Source organism: Strix aluco, chromosome 11 (assembly GCF_031877795.1).
Source record: "Strix aluco isolate bStrAlu1 chromosome 11, bStrAlu1.hap1, whole genome shotgun sequence".
In the NCBI taxonomy this organism is placed as follows: Eukaryota; Metazoa; Chordata; class Aves; order Strigiformes; family Strigidae; genus Strix; species Strix aluco.
The window spans coordinates 19,979,455-19,995,804 of record NC_133941.1 but is presented as its reverse complement, the minus strand read 5'-3'; the positions used below and the strand labels follow the sequence as shown (position 1 = coordinate 19,995,804).

Genomic DNA, 16,350 nt, shown 5'->3' with positions numbered 1-16,350 from the left:
CCTGATCTATTGCCAAATTGGCTTCTGTCTGATTATTAAGTGCAACACCAGCATATATATATATAAAAATAAGTAAATTACTTTTGCCCCATATGCTAAAAAAGTACAGCACACACTCATTTAGAAGATACACAGGCTGTGGCAAGTTTGCTTTTAATAGCAGGTCTGTCTCAAGTGTATAAAAACTACCTTGACTTTTCACACCTTTAATTCTTCTAAAGATCCTGCAACTACTACAAAACATCAGTCTGCTAAATCAGATGTCTTCTCCCACACCATCTGGGTTACAATACATCATGGGCCATATATAGCTAGGGAAAGCAAATTTACTCTTTAATTTTCTTCACCAGTTCAACACAGTGAGGTAACAGGTGCCACAAGCATACCCTCTCAGACTGAAAGACACGAACTAACAAGCACTATGGGTAGAAAATAACATGCAGTTCTCTTCTTTGAAGGTCATAAGAAAACTGAAAATGATAGCAAACCTGAAACAATAGAAACTGCTTTGCGCTCACAGAAGAGTGAGCCTGCCAAGCTCGCTACTGCAAGACACAGACCTTATCAGAATTTTTAAAAGGTTTTGAATTTTCTTCTGGTTGTCACGCCACAACAGGATGAAGTACAAAAACCACAAAGTCTGGAAACACTTCACAATCGAACTTGTAACCTTTAATCGCCAGGTTTTAGGACAGTATTTTAACCACAGTGAATAAAGAGCTTGGTCTACTTTTGGTTGGTGAATAATACAATACCTTAACTATTTTAACTAGAAGTATTTGAGTCGAGCTGCATTTACAAATCAGAATTCATTTTAAGACGACTGGGTTTTGTTATTAGGTGAACCAAGCTGTCAACAGGTTCACTGTATTCTCAACTGCTGAAATACATACAGAAGTGTCAGTCCTAAGGATGCTGCATGACTAGCAAACAGACCACAGGAACAGAAATACCTGTGATCTTACTTAACTAAAGCTAAGATTAATTAAGGAGAAAAACAGAAACCCTGAGTGCTGCTATTACAGGAAAAAATAGCAGTGTGCATAGAACCTGAAGAAGAAAACAGTGAAAACTATTCAGATTCCACATGGTGCAAACCAGTGGTACTTACTCAGTTTGACTAATGGAGTTAGAGGTTTTCTCTCAGTTCTGTAAAAATAGAAGATAGGTAAAACATGCCTGATAATCCTTGTTGGTTCAGACCTAGCTTACCTTCAAACATTAGTAAGTGTGTTCAGGTCAACACTTGTAAGAACTGCGAAATATTTAAGACCTCAATTACATAAAGAAAATGCCACTTGTACAGCATAAGAACAAACACAGTATTTGGTCCAAATGTGAAATAAAGCAAATCATTCCAGTATTTGCAAAAGTAAGGGTATCCATAATCATTTTGTATAGGTCACATTTAATCTAAGCAAAATCCACACAGACAAGATTAACCGGATGTGGGTTTTATTGTGGAAGGTGTGTGGGTGTTTAAGAAACTATCTAAAAAAACCTGCATATGTAGTGTTTCAACACAAACTAAGCTTCAGGCTGCTTTAACAATCTTTTTTGGACAGACTCAAAAGACTGAAGTTAAAAGGTCTTTTTTTCCCCTTTACATTTGTGGAATGAGAGCGCCAGTCCCCATGAATCTGACAAGCATACCTCCCTCAGATCTGCCATGTAGCTTCACACACAGATCACGGTTTGGAAAAGTGAACTATCCCTTCCACTAGGCAGCAAGTGTCGTGAGGGCTTCCAAAGCTCCAGGACCTTACCAGTTTTACTTACAGTCCACAAGAGTACTCAAACCAACACAAGAGCACAATTATACCTCATCTTCTGCAACAGCTCCAACATTTTCACTGAAGTTACTCTTCGGTTTGATTCAGCCACTAAGACACAGGACTACACAGCCCCCTAGGCTTCTCTCCCAAATCCTTCCTGCTTTAAATAACTCACTGACATCTGCACTCACTGGTGCACTGATTTTGGTGCTCAAAGCCGCTTATCGCCTATAGTTAGCTGTAATGAGATCATGACTGTCTCCCCACACGTGCTTAAGCTGCTTAGACAGTACTGTCAAAGGACACAGAACAAACAGCCAGCCCTATCTTCTTGTGCCTCTCTAAGATTTCTAAACTCACTTTTTCAAACGCTTGACAATACTCTGATACCACCAGCGGACAATGCTAATTGGAATTAAAGATTACATGTATTTTGCCGAAACCCACTCTGGCAGTTTAAAAAAATGGGGAAAATGCAGCTCAGCATAGAACTACGGGGCGGGGGGAAGAGAAATGTCACAGCAGAATATGCGCTATAAAATAGTTCACCTTCAGATCAGCACTTAAGTCAGCTGTGACAAAGAGACAGGAGCATCCCCTGCAGAGAAGGCACCGCATGTCTCCTCTCCCTACCCCGGAAGGTAGCTGTGGAGCTCGGCATCTTTGGTCATTACCTGTTGCACTTCAAACTAACAAAGACCGTTAAGTCACACAGGTCAGGGGCTTCCCACCAAAGTGAACTGTGTGACACAGTCACTATTTCAGCACACGCTGTCTCAAGAAAACAAGGTCATTCGAGTCTGCTGGCAAACAAATGCTTATACCACAGTTACTGAGTCATATCTTTGTTGATAAAGAACTGGGGTAAAACAGGTATGCTAGACTTTCTTCCAAATTTAGAGCAGCACAAAGTAATCCCTTTCAGCCTGGAAGGCTATCAAGCCAGCCTATCATCTTTCAGCAAACTAACCTCAGAATAGAAAGAAAAAAACAAAACAAAACAAAAAAAACAGGCAGTGATAGAGTTCTGAAATCATTATAAGATAATTCAGCCACCTAAACAGCCAGAACTGCTAGAGCATGAGAGTTAGCCTCCAAATCTTGGAAGCTTAGTTCTTATTACAAAGAACTGACACCAATTTGATTAAAAGTTAACAAATATAAAACAGGACTGAGCTTTTCACTGTACTAGTGTACTTACCTGGATGTTCCTATAGCATCCTCCAAAGATGACAGCATATCTCCCACAAACCATATCTACATATACTTACTTGAAGGGTAAAATTACAAAGAGAGAGGAAAAAAGCAAGCAGCTTATTCCTCTTTGCATGGTATTTAAGGTGGCTGCATATGTACTGTGGGCAAATCAGAAAAAAGTTACCTTAGAGATGTCACCCAAGCTCTCTCTGTTGAACAGTCACTGGAATATGGAGCCAACCTCTCACAATCAAGAGGGAGCAGGACGCCAGAAGCAATTCAGCCTGGAAGATGTTGTATGGAAACGAGTTAGCAAGTGCTAAAATAGCTTTTATTTAGATCTTTGCTTGCTCATCAATTCAGAGTGCTTGAGAGCATGCTCTCTCTCGAGTCTGGGACCAGAATTCGCAGCAAGCTCCTTTCAGGATGCAAATGCTCTCACTCACTCCTCTGGGCTCTGACAGATGCTCTTTACCAACTGTACCACTGGGGTAGAGGGGATCACTGCCCCCAACTGCCTCCTCCATGCCTCAGCTGAAGATTGCCAACCGGCGGGTGGAGCAAAACAGGATGCATGCCTGTTCATCTGCTCTGGTTCATGAGACACTGATGGGTATTAATGAAGAAAGATTGAAGCGTAGTATTTAAAATTAAACTGTAGCAATGGAGCAGGCTCTGCTGTAGGCCCTAATATGAAGGAGTTAGCGTTTGGCAAAGAAGCAGGACAGCTGGTGGAGGAGATAACCTTTCTAACTACAAAAGCTAAATCAGAGACAGCTTATCTACTGGAGTGCTCAACCACGTGTAGTAACATCCTACCAGGATAGGCACATTACATCTCATAACCTTTTTTACTGCTTTTATCAGATTTGGATGACACAGATCTTCTACTAATATAATTATGGCAGCTACGCCCATGTTATTTTTGAACAGAAGCAATTGCACCAACGTTAACTACCATGGATAGCGTTATACAGCTAGAGAGGCACCCTATAATAGCAAAGCATATTCCTTTACTCCCAGAGAAGGGGATAAAATCATTTGCTGTGAATGAAACTGACCACATTCTGACAGGGGTTATGCAAAATAAAAGAAAGCTTAAAGAAGATCGTCTTTTATACACAGTTAATGCTACTTAAAATGCATATAGACAAGCCTACAGAAATAAACGAAGGCAAATGACTTGCACCTTAGTACTATCTGCAGAGTAGGTCTCACCAATGGGGACTATATAGGAAGCACAGGCACCCCAACACACCAATTAAGAGAACTGCATCTATTGGAAAGTACATCTACCCGAACAGCACGCTGGGAAAGCCAGAAATAACAGCTGCTGCCACATCAGAACAGCACAAGCACTGCGTACAGGCGATGCCTGCAAAACAGAAACTAAGCAGCCATGCACAAACACTTCCTCTTCCTCCCCCACCCCCGCTACGACAGCAGCAACAAACCTGAGATTAAACACTCGCCAGCATCCTGCTCTGCATTGCTGTCACGTCAGGAATATAGAAGAGGGAGACTGCTAGCTGCTCCTCCATATATCTGAACAGTTCCTTCAGTTTACAGAAAGTAATATAAATACTTGACATGATTCTTGCAGAGATTTCTGTCGCATTTTCTTCTTGTCTTTCACTCCTTTTCTCTAGCTCACTCATTTCAGAGCTCACTAGGGACCCCTTGTATTTACTAGGCTTGTTCTTGACACATTCCTTCTCAAAGACTGCGAAGTCAGAAAAAGCAGTTGTTCCTAGGCAAGTCACAATATATAAACAAGCAAGCACAGAGCCACAGCTCTACTGAGTTGCCACACACAAACTCTGGAAGTCAAGTTCAAATCTAAACCCTGCCCAGCACCAAGACACTGTCAAACGTAAGAGTAAACAAATCAGGCTGCAGTTTTCTGTCAATACTAACTTCCAAGACTGTAAATCCCAGCATCAACACTCAACTGTGATGCACGTCTCAAACACATTACAAGCAAATTCCTGAGGGGCAAATTGGGGGAATTTGATGGCAGCAAGTGAAGTGCCTGGGTTACAATGCAATGCCCAAGTAATGGCCCAAACAAGGCCTCTGTCAGATTTTCTATGGCTTCAGTATCTGCATGTCAACCACAGATGAAGAAACATACCTCCTCTAGAGCACAGGCTGTGGATGTTCACTTCAAACTCACCACCTACATTTTGTTATTCCAATGGAAACCACACAACAGTGCCACCCCATACCCCAGGGTGCCAGTCAGAACTCACCAGATGCATGACAACCTTCAGACACAGAGAAATCAACTGAAAACTGAATCCTGAGAAGGCAAGTGATCAAACCTTTTTACAAACATTTGGTGATCCACTGAACCAAAGAGACTGTGTCCTGTAAGCAGATGGTCAACAAACAGCTCCAAGCTTGGACAGGGCTCGTCATCTCACGCTAGTCAAGCTCAACAAGGTCACATTTTCAGAGTTTGATAATTTTACCTGAAATGAATAAGCCCCATATATGGGGGAGGGAAGGAGAGAAGAAACAAACTAGGCAGGTCAGATGGGATGAGAACAGCATGCAACTGCATGATTAAGAAGAAATCACAACGCTTGTTCAGAGGGCTAACTAGCTGATTAAGGGTACAGGTACTACTTCAGCCTGGGCATTTTTTGACCTTTGAGTGCTTGCTATTCTAAACTTGACTTCTCACTATATGCGATGCAATACAGAATAACTTGCAGGTCAGTTGACTAACACAATCTACCACGAAAGGGGATGCCAAAGCACATCTTTGCTTTCTAGAATATTTTTATAAGGAGGAGATGCCCAGCACTGTCACCCTGATGAAGCACACAATGACACTATTCAGAAAAGTAGTATCAAAGAAGCATGGATGCTATTGTTCCATTTAATTTTAAAATAGATGTAAATATGTATTTTAAAATTATATTTTTTATAACACGAAATATATAAAAACACATTGTTGCACTGTTTCACAATCACAGTGCAGGTTACCATGAACAAGAATAAGACTCCATTCCACCACCAGCCCCATGTTCCCACCACTGCCCTTGCAACAGCATAATCATTTAAACACCCACAAAGCTGGGGAGAAAAAAAAAAAAGTCAGTTTGTCTTCAGTTTGATCAGTTCATAAGTCAGGGAACTCTGATTCCCACCTCTACACACACCCCAGCTGGCACCAGTGACAGGACAAGAACCTCCTGTTGGTTGCAGTCTATACTTTTAAAGTGACTGTGAAGCTACACACGGAAGGTGGCACAACCAAAACTCCCAGTGACTGGAAGTGGATCCTAGAAACTGTCCCCCTTCTCATCTGAAGAGTGAATCATGTTACCTTGCTCTTTTTCCATGTAAGAAACACACAAAACTGCCACAAGGCACCTACTGGATAACCAGAGTAGAAACTAACCTAGAAAAAGTCACATGCACTGTTCAGAAGAGGGCCTACCACATATCTTACTCTTTCCAACACTGTGGTCAGAGATTCCTATGGTAATGACCCTGAATACATCAACATATCATCTACATATATCCTCAAAGAGCCAAGGATCACTTCCCCTTGCTTTCCCAAAAGTCCTTATTAGACAGGAAACAAAGGCAATGCTATGAAAAGGACACTCAGATCTGCCTAACAGGCTTTAACTAGGATGGCACAGGCTGTTCATCCATGCACCTGGAAACGGTTGCGCTGAAAAAGCTGCAGAAGGTATCAAACACTCTCTAATGCTATCAGAAGAAAAATTAGCATTAGGACAATCCAGAACATTGACAAGAGTTTTATGCAGTTGAAACAACAACCCAATATGTTATCCTGCTATATACGGGGTTCACACTTAATCTTTTCACAACGTACCACTTTCCTTGCAGCTCCAAAACAAAGCACTTACCTTAGGTCAGTGCTAAACTAACCCAGCCACAGAAAGATATTTCTCAATCTCAATAATAAGGAACTGTTATACAATATTAGGATGTCCCTAATAGACCTATTTAGGGTTACAATAACAACATCTAATAAGCAATATATCTAATTCTAAAACACTTCCAAGGTCCTGACAGAAACTCTGTAAACAGGAAACCAAAGTCTTAGTTCAGTGATATATAACAAGAATACAGTATTTCCTCCATTGAAAATCTGAGCATATGCACATACGTCAGTCTATCAGCTGCAGATGACAGTTCAATACAAAGAGACTTGCACAAGACATTATAGCATATTATTTTGTGAGACAAGCTACCAACTAAGTTTACACAAACAGGCTTATCAACTAAGGAATATTATGTTAAGAATGAGCAGAGACCCAAGCCCACACTGTTCTGGCACCATTCAGTACTTCGTTAGCAAAGGCCAATCTTGGAATTCAGCTTCGGAAGCTCTGAATAGCAAGTTAAGGCAGGTGAACCTGAAGGGAGGAAAAGCAGATGGAGCAGAAACAGAGCAAGACAGGCTGAAGTGAGAAAGGCAGCACATACTAAAGCATATTGCTGGAACAAAAAATGAAGGCCTTGCTGATTCAGAGCTTTAAGATGGAGGGACATGGAGCCTGGCACCAGCTTAAATTCAGAGTAGCTGAAAACTGAACAGAGTCAGTACCACCTCTCCTAACCCAAGTCCCCCTTGGAAACCCCAGGGAAGGTTGGTTACAGTCCAGGTATGCAGACCCATGAGCACATGCACCTCTGGGGACTGCCAGGCACCTCCTGGTAACCACTGGGGCCGCCAGCGTTAGCAGAACCTGCCCACATCCCCCCCTCTGCAGGGGTGGCAGCACGTTGGGACGCAGAAAGGGCCCCCAATCCCACCAGCTTCCTCACCATGTTGGTTTCATGTTACCACCGTGGTTTGCCGAGCTCCTTCCTGCACGCAGCTTCTGTGGAAGGGAAGGGCACAAAGGGAGGGGACGCTAGATCTGTTTGCCGGGCAGGGCCTCCGGCGGGGGCAGCACGGCCCTGCCCAGGCATCGTGCTGCCCACGGGGCTGCCCTTGCTGAGCCCAGCTCCCAGAGCTCTCCCCACGCTGCGGGACGACCCTCCCGCCCCAGCTGTGCCCCATACGAGCCTCGCACGGGGAAGCCCCTAGGTCTCCCCCCCGCTCCCAAACACGAGGACGCGCCGGGCTCCCCCCTTCCCCACCTCACGGGATCGCGCCTAGATTGCCCCCACCACGGCCCCGTCCCTGGCTCCCCCCCGCCCCGGGGCTCGGCGCTCGGTCCCCCACCTCAGCCCCACTCTTCACGCGGCCGCGGCCGTGTGTTCCCCCCACTCCCCGCGCGGCCGCACCGGGTTCCACCCCCCGCACACATCGGAGCGCACCGGGCTCTTCCATCTCCCTTCACGGGGCCGCGCCCGGTTCTCCCCTCCCTCCCCTCACGGCAGCGCGCCCGGTTCTCGCTCCTTCCCCTCACGGCAGCGCACCCGGCTCAGCCGTCCCGCCCCTCAGCCTGCCCTGGGCCCTCGCTCGCTGCAGCTCACCGGGGCCGGCCCTGCCTGCCCAGCCGGGGGCTGGCGACACCGAGCCCCCAGCGCCGCCGTTCCCCGCCGCCCGCTCCCCGCCGTTCGAATCAACAACAAGATGGCGGCGGCCGAGGGGGCGGAGCGCCGATGCCTGGCCGTCATAGCAACCGCGCCGTCCAAAACCCGCCCCCCCACCTCTTGCGGCCATCCAAAGCCGCTCCCCGCCCACCGGGGCGATACTGAAACGTTAATAGGTCAGAACTGCCGTCACTCAAGCGCGGAGCCGCCCCGCCCCTTTCGGTGCGCGGACTGCCTCCGGATGGCCGCGCACGTTAGGCACACGTGACGCCCCCCAGCACCCCGCCTCCCAGCGGGCTGCGCCGTCTCATTGGCTACCCGCGGGGGGGCGCTCGGCCAATGGGCGCGGGCCGCGGGCCCTGCCGGGCCGCCTGGCTGAGGCGCGGCCTGGCGCGGCCGGGACTCCGCTCTCCCCGCGCCGGAGGCCGGAGGCCGGGCTCGGAGAGCGGCCGCACGCCTCAGCCCGGCCGATCCGGCTTCCCCGGGGCCTTGGGCGAGTGGGGCGGCCGCGGCGGGGCGGTGCTGCCCGCTTGGCGCGGCGCATCTTGCAGAGTCAGCCGGGCTTAACTGCGCTTCCCCCGCTGCGGCCTGGCCTCGAGCAGCTCCTCACGCTGGGCTGGCTCCTCGGAGCAGCGACTGGAACGTGTTTGTGCACCGATCCGGTACAATCAAAGGTTTAATTCCCAAACGGCCACAGTCCCTGTGGGCTCAGGGGCAAGGGGACCCCCAGGCAGAGTCACTGTGAAATTTCACGGCTGGCTCCTGCCTTCCTCTTCCTCCTTTTTAGCCACCTACTGCCCCAATTAGCCTCTTTCCTCTTAATCAGCCAGTGCTTCATTTCCCCGGGAGCTGCCAGGGAGACGGCTGGTGGAGTGCTCCTTTGAAATTCAAGTCACCGATTTCCCACCTCCTTGGCTGCCTGACTCCTTCAAAGCGCTCCCCCCAGTTCGCCAGGCCCTGCTAACCCCCCTGCAGCATGTTGTGCTTACCCGCGCACATGCTAATTCACTTTTTCTCCCAATTAAGAAACCTGGCCCCTCTGCTGACCGGCTGCTTGTCCCACCCATTTGCACCTGGGAGTGCTCGAGCAAGGGAGAGCTCGAGGGGGACACAGGGAAAAAGTTTCTCAGAATTACCCAAGATTGAGTTTTCTTGCCCCAGATCACGTCTCTGCGGAGGACTGGCCTGGCTGGGTTGCATCCAGGGGCTTTGGAGATGCTGCTGTGACCGGAGCAGACTCTGCCAAAGCCCTCGGCACATTTTTCACAGTGTCAATCCCAGCCTGAGGCTGGTGCTGCCATAACTGCCATCCTGGTTCTGGGTCAGGACACCCACAGCCCAAACTGGAGACGGCGCTAATGACAGCCACAGCAGGACAGCCACCGGCAGGACTGCCTGGCCACGGCACTCCCTACAGCAATCACGGCAGGGGGTGCAATCTCTGCCACCATTTATTGGGTCTGTGCCGGCCGGGGTGGCTCAGGGGCTGGCTGCACCCTGTAGGAGGTGGGTTTGGTCACAGAGGAGGGATCCCCTCCTCCTCCCAGGCCCGAGGGCCACGCCAGGTGTCTGCCAGCACCCAGTGTTCTGCCCGGCACGGTCTGCAGGGAGCGGTGGGTCACAGGGAGCCTCTCACTGAGTCAAGTCACTCAGATCCAGCGCCGTGCCCCAGTCACGCTGTTGAAGAGATAGTCCCTGCCGGTGCCTGGGATGGGAAGCAGCAGTCAGCTATTTTCCCCCAGTGCTGCCCAGCACCCGTCTCTCCTGTCCCTCAGGCCCCTCTGTTCCAAGGGACACAGCCCAAGGCTGCTGAGGCCACGCAACAGGGCACTCACGTGGGTCCTGGGCACGGCCGTCAAACTGCCCCTGTGCGGAAGAGAGGCAGGAGAGGGTGTTGAGAGCCCCAGGGCTCGCACCCACACCCCCAGTGGGGCACACACCCTCACCATCATGGCACACACTTACTGGGCTGCCAGCATGGGGGCGGCTCTGATCCTTCTCATCCGCTCTCTGCTCCACCACATCCCAGGAGCTGCAGAGGGAAGAGGGGGTATGAGGGGAGAGCACACTGTCAGTGATGGGCTCCCAACCTCGACCCTGAGGGATACTGCCAGGAGCGGGTTGCCAGCCAGGCTTTGCACTGCCAGCCGCACCCCATTGAGCCCATCATCCACCTACCTGATTGTCCCCTTACCCAGCCCGTGTGTCCCCTGGGCACTGAAGGGGATCGCAGCAGGGGCCATGCTCCCCCAGGCACCACCATCTTTCAGTGATGCCTGAAAGCAGCAAGCTGATCTGCCACCACATCCACTTGTTTCCCCACGTGCCAGCACACACTGTTCTTGTGCTTGGAGGATGCTTTGCTGGGCAACCTGCAGCCCAGAGCCTCCCTGCTGCCAGGGCCACCTGGAGGGGCCGAGCCTGAGTCTTCTCCCTTGCATGGTCACTACAGCTCCAGTGCCACCAAGCACTGTGTCCCCAACCTCACCAATGGATGCATGGATGCATGGATCCAACCATTCATCACCCCGGGGTGGTTTTGCCACTGGAGGTGGCTGTTATCCTGCTTGCGGGCTTGCACGTCTCCTCCTCACCGTGCAGACGCCCGGCACAGGCTGTGCTGGCTCCAGTGCCTCCTCGGGCCCTCCCCTCCACCGTCTGTCACCTCTCATTCATCCTCCAGGGGTGTGTAGCCTGCTCACCTCCTCCCAGGGAGCTTTCCCTGTCAAGTCGCAGCTCCCCTGGTGAGCTGCAGCAGCCCCAGCCCTGGTGCTGGGTCCTAGCCCTGCGGCAGGCAGCAGTGCCAGCGCTGTGCCATCCCACCCTGCCCACTGCAGAGTCTGTGCCCCAGCCCAGCCACCAACATGCCTGTCCCCCAGCCAAATCGCTGTCTCTGCACCCATGGCTCCCATCAGCGCTGCACCCTTGCCCTGGGTCAGAGACGGCTCCCTGACACAGCATCCCACGAACCACAGCCAAACACAGGCTACATTAAACACCCCCAACATGCTGCATCTCCTGGCTGCCTGCGAGGACGCTGTGGGAGCCTGTGCCAATATGCATGGCTGCCTGTTGCCACCGATCCAACTGCCCCAGCCACGCAGCACCCACCTCTTGTCCAGGAGCAGCTTGCCAGGGTCTCGGTTGCTGCGGGAGGAGCAGAAGGCAGCCATGAGTCCTTGGCCTTGCTTGCTGTGCCATGCCATGCCATGCCATGCCATGCCATGCCATGCCATGCCATGCCATGGGGCTCACCTGCACAGCAGGCTCCGTGCCGTGCAGCCCAGGGTGGCCAGCAGCAGGATGCCAGAGACAGTCAGCACGGCCACAAACCAGGCCGGTGGGTGCCACACCGCCTCTGTCCGCATGACAACCAGTGGCTCCTTCTGCAGTGTCTACAGAGGCAGTGGGGTGAGGGGGTGCGCAAGGGTGGGGGTCCTGATAGACCCGGGAGCACTGCCTGGGCAGCAGGCTCTGCTCACCGTGCGCTGGGTGGTGGTGGTGGGTGGCACCAGGGTGCTCTGGGGGGTGACGTGCACCACCAGTGCCACCACGGTGCTGTGGCGGGGGGTACCGGGGCTGATCCACACCTCCACCACCAGCACGAAGGTGCGGGGCTCAGCCAGGTCATCGGGGAGGTAGAAGAGGGTGTTCCCCTCCAGTCGAAAGCATCCGTCCTCGTTGCCTGGACAGGAGTGTCTGTTCAGTGCCACATCACGGTGAGGGGCTGGGTTGTGCTGTGGCTTGGCCACTCCTCACCTCCAGTGATGGCGTATGCCAGCACAGCGCCGTCAGGGCTGCCCTGGCACGCCAGGCGGGTGACAGGCTGGCGTCCACCCGACCCGGCTGTGATCCGCAGCTCCTGCACCTCGGGGGTGCACACCGGCGGCTGGTCCGGCACGGCCTGCCAGGAGCGGGGGGAGGTGGTATGGCACCCATGGTGCTCGCACCCACCGCGGTTCACATGACGGGGTTGCACTCGCACCTGCAGGCGCACGGCCACGTCACACAGGCGGCTCCGACGCTTTGCCAGGTCCAGGTCGTTGTGGGTATCTGTCAGCCGCACTGTCAGCCTGTAGCTCTTGTGCTGCTGGGAGTCGAGGGGTCCCACCACGCGGATCTCACCTAAGGAATGGTGAGAGCTGCTGGGCACCCGTGGGTACCACAGGGTGCAGTGGGGGCTGGGGAAGGGGCCAGATGTTCACCAGTCCGTGTGTCAATGGAGAAAGGCTGTGAGGGGCCAGGGCCCCCCTCCAGGCTGTACTCGAGGCTGTCTGGTGGGTAGTCACGGTCGGTGCCGGCCACGCGCCCCACGATGCTGCCGAAAGCCGCCGTCTCCAGCACGGTGAAGGCAGCACCGTTGGGGCAAACCGGTGTGAATTCGTTGACGGGCGTCACTGTCACGAGCACAGGCACGCGGGCTGTGTGGCACACAGTGGCTCAGCGTGCTGGCACCACCCTGCAGCCCACACCGGGCTGGGCGTGCTCTCCCTGGGACAGGCTGAGGGACGGTGGCACCACCCCTGGGGCCAGGCATCTCTGGCACAGCACTGTTTCCTCAGTGATCTGCTGGTTTTGGGGTTGGGAAGGGGCTTTTCCCACCTCCCCTGTGACCTCCCCTATTGCACCCCCTAGGGACACAGGCACTCACTGCTTCTTGGGGGCTGCCCTCCCGCCGTCACCACGATGGTGGCTGTGAACTGGAACCCCACAGCAGCCACGGCCTCTGAGTCATAGTCCAGGGTGGCATTGACCTGCCAATACAGGGTGGGGGGGTTCAGGCAGAGTCAAGGTGCCCTGCAAAGCTGGGGTGTTCCATAAAGCCAGGGTATCCCTCAAAGCTGTGGTGCTGGGGGAGCAGGAGGGAGCAAGGCTGGGGAGTGGTCAGGCCTTGGGAACAGAGAGTCCCAGGGAGCCCTGGTCTGGGACCCAGTATGATGGCACATGTCAGAGGGTCCCCAATGTCCCACTGGGCTCGCCCGGGTCCAGGCTCACCAGCCACCCGGGTGCTACCTGTGGTTCTGCTCACCTGCAGCTGCGGCCCCTCCATGCGGAAGCGGGAGTGGGAGGCAGGGGACCCCTCAAGGGCATAGTGCAGAGACCCCTCAGCGCCAGAGGAGTCGGTGCACCTCAGTGTCACCAGGGTGCTGCCGGGGGACACTGTTTCGGGCACCTGGGACCTGTGGCAGGGCAGCAAGCAGCTCAGCTCCTGTCCCCCCTGTCCTGGGCATGGCAGAGCATCCCCCACACCTCACTCTCCCCCTGAACCATACACAGAGATGGCTGGGATGCAGCTCGGTGCCCGCCGGTCCATCCCCTGCACGGTGACGTTGAGCGTGGCGGTGGCATGGTCGGCGGGGCGCAGCGCATTGTAAGCCCGGACGAGGAGGAGCATGTGGGCCACCTCCAGCCGGCGGGTGCTGCGGATCTCACCCGTCACTGCGGGAGATGGCACGGCCTCACACAGGGCACAGCCGCAGGGACAGGGTGGCCCTGGGGATCCATGCTGCCCTGCTCACCCTCATCGATGGTGAAGAGTGCGGGCGCCACGGGAGCGAGGATGGCGTAGCGGACGTTGTCACCGCTAGCATGGACCTGAGTGACCACCTCCAAGGGTCCGGTGCTCTCTGGCACTGTCACGTCCCGCTGCGGCTCGCTGCAGGCAAGGCAGGCAGCATGGCATGGCCTGGTGCCACCAGCACCCTCTGCCTGGCCAAGCCCCACTCACAGGAAGGTGACACGGGGACGGCGCGATGGCAGCACCTCCACCCTCACGGTCCCGCTGCAGTTGTGCCCGTGGCGGTCCGTCACCTCGATCTTCAGCCTGAATGTCTGTGGGGCAGCGTCAGGGCAGCCATGGGACAGCCCCGAGTGGCACCAGGGACGGGGATGAGGATAGTAATAGAGATAGCGACAGGATGGGGACAGGAACAGGGACAGAGACAGGAAAGGGGAGGGAGACAAGGACAAGAATGGGGCTTGAAGCAGGAACAGGGGTGGGAGGAGGGATGGAGATGGAGCTGAGGATGAGCTGGAGACCAGAATGGCGATGGGAATAGGACAGGGATGAGGACTGGGACAGGACTCGACATGCAGAAGGGCATGGAGCTGGGTACAGGGACAGGGCTGGAGCACTCCTGGGACTGGGGGGAGACAGGAGCCCAAAGGGAGGAGCAGGGTGCAGAGAGCTGCTGCCAGTGCCAGCAAGGGGCTAAGCCCAGGCGGGCTGAGAGGAGGCTGTGACACGCTGGTGCCCACCTGGTTGTCCTTGCTGGGGTCGAAGCCACCGGCAGGCGCCAACACCAGGCCCCGGCGGGTGAGTGTGAGTGGTGTGTCATGGTTTTGGAGCCTGAACTGCAGAGAGATGGGTGGTGGAAGGAGGGTGGGAACCCCTGCCCCCCGCTTCCATGTCCGGGTTCAGCCGTCCCCGAGGCTGCTCCTGCTTGCAGGGCCTGTGGGCCCGGGGGCAGCCGCCACTCACCGTCAGCCCGCCAAGCGGCTGCGGCAGCACCGCGTACAGGGGGGTCTGGGGTGCCACATCCGCCAGCACCTGCACCACATCTCCCCCTGCGGCACAGAATGGCTGTGGGTGCCCAGTGCCAGCCAGCACCCACGGCCCCCGCCTCCCCCTGGCTCCTACCCGCGCTGGCGAAGGGGGTGTCACAGCGCAGCGCCGGCCCTGCCGTCACCTGGACAAAGAGCTGCTCTTCCACCTCGTCCTCGCCGGGACAAGCAGCCCGCAGGGTCAGGGTGTACTGGTTCACCCGACGGGCATCGAGCTCCGCACTGGCACGCAATGTCACCTGCCATGGGGACACAGCACTCAGCAGGCCACCCGCGGGCTCCTGCCCCGCTCCCTGTCCCCCAGCCTCACCTCTGCATGAAACGTGGCGGCGGCCACGGGGTCGGCGCTGATGGCGATGGGGTTGAAGGGGTGGCTGGGCTCGATGCCGTGAAGGGTGACGTTGGGGCTGCCACTCGCATTGCTGCAGGACACGGTCACCTCGGCCACGCGGGTGCCCGGCACCGCGTCCTCGCTCAGGGCCACCACACGCGGCAGGTCGGGCAGGGCTGGCGACAGAACCCAGGGACCGGCCTCGCACCCGGCCAACGCCACCGACAGCTCACCCAGCCGTGCTTAGGGAGCTCTGCTCCCACAGCCAGGCATCCACATGGGCATGGGTCTCCCTGCCGGGTGCAGCAGGGCCCAAGGGCACCCTGCTCTTACCTGCTGCTCTGACAAAAGTCCCTGCAAAGAGACAAGTGTCACCCCAGCCTGCCGGGTGTATCCTGGCAATGCCCTGGGGAGCCCCCAGAGATGTCCCTGTGATGCTCCAGGGTTGCACCACTGGTGTCTGGATATGCCCCAGCGATGCCCCCTAACGCCTTGAGGATGCCCCCTCCCTTGCCTGAACCCAGGCAGGCAGCTGCCAGCCCCTCTGCCCATCCTGGGGTCAGCTCCACGCACATGGGGACAACTGAGGGGAGCCTGTTCCCTGTCCCCCTCCTCTCGGTCCCCCCACCCAGGGTCTGGCAAAGGGTACCCTCAACGCTGTGAGCCTCAAGTGCCTACCTGAGGCACGGAGGCTGAGGAGGAGGAGGAGGAAGGTGAGGCGTCCGTGCATGCCCATGGCTCGCTGGCTGTTTGGGACAAGCCGGAGCCCGTTGCCAGGGGTGCTGGGCACCACCCCGGCCCAGCGTCATGCCGGCCAGCCCCAACTGCTAGCCCAGCCCCAGGGCAGGGACAGGGCACAGCCCCGGTGCCCCCAGCTCCGGCGGCCTCCGCTCCCGTCCTCCCACCATCCCCCGGCCAGCGCGGGGCAAGCGGGCAGCGGTGCTCCGTGGG

At 54.7% G+C, this 16,350-nt stretch overlaps 2 protein-coding genes across 8 annotated transcripts in view; both read right to left on the bottom strand.

Annotated features, from left to right (window-relative positions):
• IP6K1 (inositol hexakisphosphate kinase 1) overlaps positions 1-8,555 on the bottom strand; it is a 39,172-nt gene extending 30,617 nt beyond the window's left edge. For 4 of the 7 annotated variants that reach the window (XM_074836564.1, XM_074836563.1, XM_074836561.1 and 1 more), the window contains exons 1-3: positions 8,445-8,555; positions 7,788-7,843; positions 3,157-3,256 (exon numbers count right to left, since the gene is read on the bottom strand). The gene's annotated coding sequence lies outside the window, so the exon portion shown is untranslated. Of the gene's footprint in view, positions 1-3,156; positions 3,257-7,787; positions 7,844-8,387 lie in introns of all 7 variants that reach the window. The other 3 variants (XM_074836562.1, XM_074836565.1, XM_074836566.1) reach the window with 3 other exon arrangements.
• A 1,524-nt stretch (positions 8,556-10,079) lies between these two features.
• CDHR4 (cadherin related family member 4) lies at positions 10,080-16,135 on the bottom strand. Its single transcript, XM_074836294.1, has 20 exons — positions 16,078-16,135; positions 15,733-15,753; positions 15,379-15,575; positions 15,145-15,307; positions 14,986-15,071; positions 14,763-14,858; positions 14,233-14,336; positions 14,024-14,160; positions 13,778-13,943; positions 13,534-13,684; positions 13,156-13,258; positions 12,710-12,925; positions 12,490-12,629; positions 12,264-12,408; positions 11,987-12,189; positions 11,760-11,899; positions 11,616-11,651; positions 10,470-10,536; positions 10,340-10,370; positions 10,080-10,209 (listed from the first exon to the last, which is right to left on the bottom strand). Exons 1-20 carry the CDS (start codon positions 16,133-16,135, stop codon positions 10,154-10,156), a joined length of 2,316 nt encoding a protein of 771 aa, XP_074692395.1. The 3' UTR covers positions 10,080-10,153.
• Between the last annotated feature and the right edge of the window lie 215 nt (positions 16,136-16,350).

Bases quoted from the DNA above. Each gene is read 5' to 3' on its own strand.
- CDHR4 (XM_074836294.1), bottom strand. From the start codon at position 16,135: ATGGGCATGCACGGACGCCTCACCTTCCTCCTCCTCCTCCTCAGCCTC. The intron at 13,944-14,023 runs GTGAGCAGGGCA...CATCTCCCGCAG, and splicing joins ACTCTTCACCATCGATGAGG to TGACGGGTGAGATCCGCAGC. The intron at 12,190-12,263 runs GTGAGGAGTGGC...ACTCCTGTCCAG, and splicing joins GGCATACGCCATCACTGGAG to GCAACGAGGACGGATGCTTT.